Source organism: Clarias gariepinus, chromosome 1, assembly GCF_024256425.1.
Source record: "Clarias gariepinus isolate MV-2021 ecotype Netherlands chromosome 1, CGAR_prim_01v2, whole genome shotgun sequence".
NCBI classification, from domain to species: Eukaryota; Metazoa; Chordata; class Actinopteri; order Siluriformes; family Clariidae; genus Clarias; species Clarias gariepinus.
The window spans coordinates 30,541,565-30,551,515 of record NC_071100.1 but is presented as its reverse complement, the minus strand read 5'-3'; the positions used below and the strand labels follow the sequence as shown (position 1 = coordinate 30,551,515).

The 9,951-nt window shown below is 36.9% G+C and overlaps 1 protein-coding gene across 1 annotated transcript; it reads left to right on the top strand.

The window, feature by feature from the left end:
- The first annotated feature begins 2,282 nt into the window (after positions 1–2,282).
- On the top strand, positions 2,283–9,057 carry LOC128531641 (calpain-5-like). Its single transcript, XM_053505683.1, has 12 exons — positions 2,283–2,448; positions 4,169–4,300; positions 4,401–4,612; positions 4,684–4,876; positions 5,105–5,298; positions 5,468–5,545; positions 5,864–6,341; positions 7,264–7,386; positions 7,588–7,784; positions 7,985–8,103; positions 8,632–8,768; positions 8,893–9,057. Exons 1-12 carry the CDS (start codon positions 2,284–2,286, stop codon positions 9,055–9,057), a joined length of 2,193 nt encoding a protein of 730 aa, XP_053361658.1. The 5' UTR covers position 2,283.
- The last annotated feature ends 894 nt before the right edge of the window (positions 9,058–9,951 follow it).

The following is a 9,951-nucleotide window of genomic DNA, read 5'->3' as shown; positions in this document are numbered from 1 at the left end:
ACCAAAGTTACGCACATTGACTCTTCTATGTGTATGTCCTGATTTGAGATGTAAGATGACATAAAGTACACATGCAAAGCCACATGTGCCAATTAAGCAAGATGCCCATGTGTCATAAATGAACCTTTTTACAACAGGGATGTACAGTGGTTAGATACAGTGTTGTATTCTCCTGCCAGGGAATCAGTCCATTCAAAGAACTGCCAGTTGGTCTGGAGCTCAGGATCTGGTTGTCACGGTGACAACAAGCAGACAGGTACAGTATGTGAAAGGAAACACTTGTTGCTCTTCCACCTCTCTCCTGCAGTTTCCCTGTGTCATGCTTTTAGTTCAGCTGAAATATCGCTAGCAGACATTTGAGCATTTCATTCTTATTACCAGCTGCATCAACAATATGGCGTGATGTTAAGGACCAGCTGATGAAAGTGCATAGATGGCTAGGTAAAGCCAAGATCTTGGGAAAACACACTGAAGTGACAAAAGTCGTTTTGACGAAGGAAAAAGGTGAGTGCTCAGTCTGTGTTAAGTAATGGTCTAACTTGGCTCATTTTCACAGTGTACGCATTTAATAATAATTTGATAAATGCAATGTGTGCAGAATCAAAGGATAAAATTTATCATATTTGGATAAGATTATTATTATTTTTTTTTTTTGAAAGTGCTGTTCTCCATCCAGCAGCTTTTCTTTAACCAAGCAGGAATTCCTTCTGAAATTCACTTTTTAATGTCTCAAAATCTTCAAACATCTTTTCTAAGGCAGTTTATTCTGGATAATTTAGGGATCTAGATGGCTACTTCAAAGACCATCCTTTTAATTAAATAAAACAAAAATGCTCGCATTTATTCAGTATTATTCTACATAATGGTAAATATATTAAGTCTTATTCTACTTCTATAAAAAAAAATCTGTGATTCAATTTTTTTTCGATTTGTTCATATGTAGTGGGTACAAAGTTAATATATTTTTACTGATATAATATGTTATAAATATATTAATGTTTTAAATTATACAGACTTACGTTATATAATTTTTTTATTTGTAGTATATTATGGAAAAGAAAGTTGTTAAGAGTTTACTACAAATAACAGTTTTTTTTCTTTCTAATATTATTAATGTATAAATGTAATTGTTAAAATAATAGTAAGAATAAACAATTTAACCTAGAGTTTATTTCTGATTTTTTTATTACATTCAGTTAAAATATTTTTTAAATATATAGTATAATGTAAATTTTTTGCTTCCTAATTCATTATTTGCCTTTGTTATATTGTATATGTAGATGTACAGTACAGTTGTAGATCAAATCAAAATATGAACACAACAATAAAATGCATTTATTAAATACATTTTCATGTCATTTTACAGTTTATTTCTTGAAATATTATATATTTTATTTTGTAAAAATGTTTAAGTGCATCCAGGCATTTTATGCTGTTTGGCTGTAAATAGGTTGCCTGGTTTGTTGGGGTGATGGTAATGGCCTATGTGGAATTTGCATGAGCTCTTGAACCCACAAATTATCCTGGCATACACACTGACACAGACGGAGTGCTAGATCATATTTTGCTGCTTGATCCTGGCCCCAGGCCTGCCCCTTTTCCCCTGCCAAAATCCAAAGAGCTAAAACAGCCTCTTTGAATCATAGCTGCCTCCTTTACTCTACCCATCATTCAGTGTTAACTAATAATCTGAAAGAGTGTATCTCTTGGTACACAGTCCGTCAAATCAAGTATCAGTTTATAATATTTTTTACAATTAGTTTAAATTAAATTATTTCAGGAAAAGTACTAAAGATTTCAGGTCTCAGTTTCCTCTAAACAAACTTTATTAAAATCCTGAACTTTTAGGGTTGAAACACAGCAATGCAATGCTTTTCCAATAAGATTTAAATTGTTTTAAGGAAGGAAATCGTGATTTCATTTACTCATTTATGTATACTTGCTACTTAGATTTGATCATCTCCAATTATATATGATGATTTTTAAACTGAAAATTCTAACCCAAAAATACATAAACTTTTATTTTACAATAATGACCTTGAAAGTTAGTTTTCTGTTTTGAAAATCTCAAGAGGATTACTAAATACTAAATCATTTGCTTCCAGTGCAAAGCATATTAGTTTAAATTAAAACAGTGACTATGACATTACTAGAGCATGTGTGTATCAAAATTCATGCGGATCCAGTGAAGATAAGTATAGAGGTTTTTATAAGATTAAAATCATGTCCTGTCCACTGTCTTGTTGTCCTGACACTGTGTCATCGTCTCCTGGCCTCTGCAGGATGCCACAGAGAATTTCTCTGTTTCATGGTCAGAACTATCACAAGCTTAAGCGAGCCTGTTTAAGGCATGGAGCACTTTTCAAAGACCCATATTTCCCTGCCTGTACTCAGTCACTATTCTACAAGAGAGCACCACCTCCAGGACTCACATGGAAAAGGCCACGGGTAAGAAATATCATAATCTATGTACTATATGGACAATAGGTTAATGTTAAATCAAAGTTACAGTTAATATTGTGTTCACTAGCAATTATGTTAGCCACTGGTACAGTTGTACTCACCATTACTCCTTAGGTTTCAACTAAGCAAAGAATATAAACCAATAGGAAATCTCTGCCACAAAAAAAATCTCTAAATGCGCACCATCATCACCTCCTTGTCAAAAGTGAGTTGGTGCTGCTGTTTCTTTGGGCTATAGATTTGTCTATTTGTATAGACTATGAGGGTTTCGAAGTTCATGATATTCTCTTTATGTGGGCGTCTAGCGAGTGCCAGTCTAATTACGGTTGCACAGTCAGCGGTGCTATTACAGATATGTTTGATTAAAGGCCTTTCTGATGCTGGCAAGGCATTAGCCTATTGCAATTCAAAACTGTGTCTGTTGTGTGGTTGGCGTCAGGAGCATTACCAAAGTTTGTTTTGGTTGTGCTGTAAAAAACATTTAATAATTATTTAAAAAGTGTCTGTATCTGCTAAAGTGTGGCCAATTAAGTCTAGCAGTAATGGGGCTTTCAGTGGTGGGTCTGTGAGCCGTGTGTGAGGTTTAAAAATGAGACTAAAGTTAGCCACACAGACACAAACCACTAAAAGCTAGCTAATCTGAACAGCATCAAGTTAGCTGGTACTGTATAAAAGCATATAACTATAATTTGGCCAAAGACTGCATGTAAATAATCATCACTAACTCAATGTTGAGCTCTTAGTTTATCTTAACAAGATGGTAGCAAACTAGCAGACATTAAGCTAGATACCTGATTAGCAGCCAAAAACATTAATGTAACTGTGCACTTATAGAAAGCTTTGATATTAATTCCTGAGGTTTACTTGAGTAAATCTGTCATTTCCTTTTCCATGAAAAAGACACAAAATACCTAATTAAAGGACTAGTATGGGGTATTTAGTTGGCTAAACAAAGCTTACATTTATGTAAACAAAGCTCATAATTTTAGTATCCTCTGTACCATACATCCCCAACAAATAGATGGCCAGAGAAATCTGATCAGATCTTAGGACACCATCTTCTGACAAAGTGGTTAACTGATATCAACCTGATACTTGATACTTGGTCTAAAGGGCAACAACTGTGATCACCCAAGAGGATTAAACGCATGGAATAATCATCTAATTAGTAATTATTTGTTAAGCTATTGGTAAACTCACTGTTAGTGTTAGAAGTGTAAAAACATCAGTCTTTGTGGAAAAACAAAAAAAAAAATTCTGTTAATATTTAATTTTAATCCAATGCTATAGTAGACAAACATGTTGACACACACAGTGGCAATCTTTCATATGCTTTTGATTTTCAGAAAATCTTTGAAATATATATTGTACAACCTGCTATCCAATGCATTTTTATTACTGTATGTGAAATGAAATGCTACCCCTGTTTGGCATCAGTAACCTGACACCAGGAGATCCTTGGAGACAGGATCCAATGTCAGTGTGTGTAATGAACAGGTCCTGGGTGACAGCACTTCCCTCTTTTACTCAGTATGCACACGTGTTTATTAGAATCTCTCACATAAATGTCCACAGTATTTATCCACAAGATATGATTTATGCCTATTTAAATTATGTTAATAAAAAACATTAAGTCAATGTATTATACTTCGGGTAACGTCTAGGGAACTCTCTCTCTCTCTCTCTCTCTCTCTGTGTGGTCCAGGAACTGTATAAAGACCCACGTCTTTTTGTGGATGGAATCAGTACCCGAGATCTGCACCAGGGGAGTCTGGGTAACTGCTGGATGGTGGCAGCTACTTCTTGTCTTGCAACAGAGCCATCGCTTTGGAAGAAGGTGTGCATGTGAAAGAAGAGGTTGAGAAAAGTAGACTATGTAGATTTTCCTCAGTCGTTAACATTTCCTATCCCTCCCTGCACATGATATGCATATCCAGGTCATCCCAGATCACATGGAGCAGGAGTGGAACCCCAAGTGTCCACACCTGTATGCAGGAATTTTCCACTTCCGCTTCTGGCGGTTGGGTCAATGGATAGATGTGGTGGTGGATGACCGCTTACCAGTCAGTGAGGATGGAACTCTTCTCTTTTGTCGTTCAGCCACACCACGGGAGTTTTGGAGCGCCCTGCTGGAGAAAGCTTATGCCAAGTATGACATAATAATTACATACATTTTTTATAAGAATACTGCAATAATAATCTCTAATTTTTTTCTTTTAGACTCAATGGCTGTTATGAAGCCTTAGAGGGAGGAAACACTGCAGAAGCTCTGGTAGATTTCACTGGAGGAGTATCCGAGCCACTGAGTTTAAATGGAGAGCAACTGAGCCAAAATGGTGACCAAAGGAGGGCACTGTTTCAGATGCTAGCCAAAGCACACAGCTGTAAAGCTCTCATCACTTGCTCCATACGGGTATATATATATATATATATATATATATATATATATATATATATATATATATAAGAGAACATACAGTATTCACATATTCTAAATGTCTTTGCATGTACAATAACAAACTGTATGCTGCCCTGAACATCCAAAGGACTCCCACCAATTAAGCAACAACTTGAACTGTTTAATCAATTGATGTCTTTTTAAGCCACTGTTTGATTTCTCTGTCTGTCTGTATTTATGTAGCCAGGAGAAGGAGAGCAGGTTGAGTCTGTACTGGAATGTGGTCTGGTAAAGGGCCATGCATATGGTGTAACTGCATTTAGGAAGGTCCGTATTGGGGAAAATCTGTTAGCTGTTTGCGGAACATCACGGCTCTACATGGTGCGAATGAGGAACCCATGGGGCACAGCAGACTGGACCGGAGCCTGGAGCCAGGGGTAATAAGTAGCCTATCATATCCGCAGGCATTGATTTTCCCGATTATGTGTCTAATTTTAGTAGTCCTTAGGCTGATATGACCACGATACTCATAGAAGATCTTTTTTTTGTAGAGGTGACAGTCCATGTTTTTTTAATGCTTATCATTTCCATATTTTATATCTGCAGGTCCCAGCAATGGCAGCAGGTGGGTCGCTGTGAGAGAGAGAAGATGGGGCTGATTGTCAGAGATGTTGGAGAATTTTGGTAATAAATCCAATTTTTTTCTTCACAAAAACTGAATCACAATTCAAGTAGGTTTGCATCAATAATGATACTGATATTTTTTCTGATGCTGTGCTTGTATACTTGTAATATGCCTGAGGACTCCTTTATGCTCTATATTATAAATCTTAAATTTAAAACTTACCACAAATAATACGTTGCTAAAAGAACACTAAAGGTACTTAATAGATAAAGCTAAATAAAATGTTTTGTAACAGTTTCTTAACTCTCAGTAGTAATTTGGGATTTCTTATAACTTATTATAAGATGTGGCAGACCTTTGTTGGTTTCCCTTATCAGGATGGAGTTTGAGGACTTCTGCCACTACTTCACAGATATGGTGGTGTGCAGGCTAGTTGAACGATGCCCGTTGTGGCATTGGGGTCACTGGAGAGAGACACATTGTACTGGAGAGTGGACTCATGCTCCTCTAGACTCAACAAGACCAACTGATTCTCAATCCAAAACCCAGAAGGTCTTCTCAAGTTCCCAATGGTCTCTTCCAGTTATTGTGCCAAGAGGAGAGAAAAAAGAAAAAAGGCTGAGTGAAAAACAGCTGCATGAGAGGAAGGAAAACTGGTTAAAAGAGAAGAAAACAAAAGATGAACATAAAACTAGGCCAACACAAAAAGGAAAGAGGACAACAAGGGAGAACGAAGATGAGTTTCAGGGAAAAGAGAAAGCAGTGGCTGAGCAATGTTGGCGAAGAGAAATGGACAAAAGAAGCAGGTGTGGGGGATGTATTAACCACAGAGAGACATTTCTTCATAACCCTCAGGTACGGCGGGCAGGTCACCAGAGAACACTGTCAACAAATTCAAGGAAGATCGAATGATGGCACACTGTAAACCCTAATGCTCAAAGTAATTAAACATATTGAGTACTGTTAACTTAAATAATTACAATTAGTTCAAATTACTAGACCTTTATGAGTATTTAGAACTTTTTGGTATTTATGAGTTTGTAGAAATTACACTTTTCAAGTTAGCTGAACAAATTTTATTTTATGTATCTTTTAAGTACTTAAGTAACAGTAACTGTCACCTTAAAGTTCCACCAACTTAAAATCTTTCAGACTAGCGATTTTGTGTCTGACGTCATCAAGGCAATGGGGCACTGGTGGCTCAGTGGTAGGTGTTTCACCTGCCATGTGAAAGGCCCGGCTTCGATTCCCAACAACTGGATGAAGTGCCTGTCCCAAGACCAGATAAAATGGAAGGGTTACGTCAGGAAGGGCATCTGGTGTAAAACCTGTGCCAAGCTTGTGTGCGGGACGGATTGTCTGCTGTAGCGACCCATTGCTAGGAGCAGCCGAAAGACCAACAACAATTTATTTGATTTGCAACAACTAAAAAAAATGAGTACAACAAACTCAAAAACTCATAGTTCCATTTACTTAAAACTGGAAACAGTATTACTTAAAAAAATTGATGTAACTAATTACCTCAAATTTTTTGAGTTTTGCCAACTTATTCGGGTTTACAGTGCATGTAAAACATACAATTTACTCATTTTCGAAATACTCCATAAATGGATTTTTGGGTTGAATGGATGAAATATTTCCACCAACTTGCACAATTACAATACATTTTCTAATTGCTCTTTACAGAATAGGTGACCTGGGTTTTTTTTTTCTTTTCCATTGTTCCTTTAGCAAAATAATGTTCTACACTTTTACTTAACAATCTTCTCTTCTTCAGTTCATGTTCGAGCTGGAAGGAGAGGGGGATGAGGTGCTCATATGTCTGCAGCAGGAGGACAGAAGGATGAAAAGGAGGGAAGGAAGGGGTGAAAATCTTCCAATTGGCTTTGAAGTGCTGAGGGTAAGAGCTGTTACTGTTATGAGTTATAAGCAGATATGGTACATGGAGAATTAATGTTGATGGAAACCAAATGTACTGTACTTAGGAAAGGTAATATTTATAAAAAATTGTCCTTGTCAGAGGACAATAATCAGACCAAGATATTCAAAACTGTAGTGTTACGTTTCAAATTGCCTGTATATTTTTAATGTTTTTTTTTAGGTTGAGGTGAACCGTGTGAGTAGGGTACAGTGTTTTACTGAGCAGGCAGCCAGTTCAGTCTACATGGACTCACGTAGCATTACCCTGCGTGTAACTCTTGAACCTGGACGCTACGCCGTCCTACCCACCACCTTCCAGCCTGGGGTTACTGGTCGCTTTCTTCTCCGCCTCTTCTCACACACACATGTCAAACTCAGGTGAGAAGCTACAGACCATGTGCACGCTGTATTAAAGTGCTTCAGAAACGACTTATCTACCTATTACTTTACATTGCTTTCTCAACAGTTTGCTCTTTTATAAAGCTACATAATGGACAGGCTCTCTCTCCAATCACTGTTAATCAATCTTCCAGTGCATGAGACTAAGTGTGTATGGTCCACTGTTTTTCTGTCTGTAGGGAGCTGAAGGACGAGTTGCCTGCTCCCTCTCTGTGGCAGTGTTGTGTGCCTCAGCCCTGTGCTGTTCTTACAGTGCATCTTCACAGAGCCTCCTCACTCAGCAAAGCCAAACAGCTAGGTTGCTACAAGTTTACCACCATACTACTATTGTTAACGGCCTCAAAAGAACACAGCAATAACAGCATCAGTTTTCTCTTTATGATATATCATTTATACATGTGAAATGCTAAAATCAGCACTAATTGTTCATATTTGAAAGGTGCTTTAATTTAAAGTAAGACCTTTTATAGGGAATGTGTCGTTGTTTTATTCATATAGATTAAAACTTTTTCAATTCCTTTCTTTTTTTTTTTTTTTTTTTTACAATTTGTTAATTTTCCTGATAATTTAGACTCACAAACAAACAAACAAAAACACTCAGTTTGACAAAATACTATGTCCTGCTCCTACAATTCCGTACTTGGACCCATACAGACTGAGTTCTAGCATCGTATGTCCACGGCAGTCAAAATCTCTTTTACTTATATTGCTATTGCTTGAAAACAGAACACAATATTTCTTTAAAATCTTATGATTTTATTTCAACAGAGCTGCATAAACTGTCAATCATACAGTACATCTCTCTGCATCTTTTTTTTTCTCACAGCTCCAGATGTATATGCTCTCATCAAGTGTGAAGAGTACACTATAAGGACACGTGTCTTTAAAAAAGATGAAAGTCCTGAATTTAACACTAAAGCCATTTTTTACAGGAGGAATCCTAAGAGGAAAATCTGCATAGAGGTAAGTTATAAGTTATCTTCTGAAATTTGCACAAAAAGTCTCAGTAATATACAGTAGAAACTTTCACCAGTGGTTGTACTGTATGTGTGTGTGTGTGCGTGTGTGTGCGTGTGCGTGCATCAAGCTATGGGGAAGAGGTTTGCTATTTGACTCCTTCCTGGGAAGAGCTTATCTTCAAACAGGGGCCAGCGAACGAGGACGGACTAGAGTGATTGAACTGCAAGGTGGTCAATCACACGGTTGCATCTATGTTGAGACTTCCACTAGTCTGTGCCTGACAGACTTATGACATTTCCGTTGACTTTTACAGTGGAACTGAGCTATTACTGAAATCTAAAAACTGGCTAGAAAAGCAAGCTTGGGACCAGACTGCTGCAAGTTTCTTCTCTACAGTCTGGTATTGAAATGCATTTACCTGTTCTCATAAGGCCAGCTACTTTAGTTGTTTAACAGGTACTGTAGCATGAATGTGTGTGCATAGTATCTTTTGTTGTGATTGTAGAACAGGAATTCATGTCAGTCTGGCCATATGTAAAGCCGAAGTTGTAGCTCACAAAATGTTTGAATATCTCTCTAGTCCAATGAATGTAAAATGGCATTTGCTAGTGTGTTTTACACTAGCAGTTATACAGTAGTTAATCAGGAATTAAAGTACCTAGTTATCTGCTGGACAGATATTCAATGCTAAGCCTAAAATTTACATAAGGGCATTGTTGCTGCTGACACTGTTACATGTAACCAGGCCTCTGATGCAGTTTGTTAATCCCAGGCCACCTAAGAGTTTTTTTAATCATTAAAGTTCAGCAGTGTTTCTGTTTTCTTTGAATAAAAAGATGTTGTCTATTGTGGGTGGTCAAAGAATTATTTCCTGTTGAAAAGATTGTGACACATACTTGGCATACTTATTATCTTTACAAATGGGATACAAACACAAACAAATAATAATAAAACAACAACACACTTTTCTCTTTTTGATCTACAACTTATGGAGTAATTTGAGCTACAAAAGCACTCGTAGGCATCATTGCTCCTGATTTACAGATTTTGTACATTTTTGTAACTTTTTGTAGTCTTTAATCCCCAGTTACCCTTATAATTTGTTAATACATTATCTGTCATCCAGTTCAATAGATACAAAACATGAAACCATCATTTTTTAAACACCATATTCAATGTTACTGGG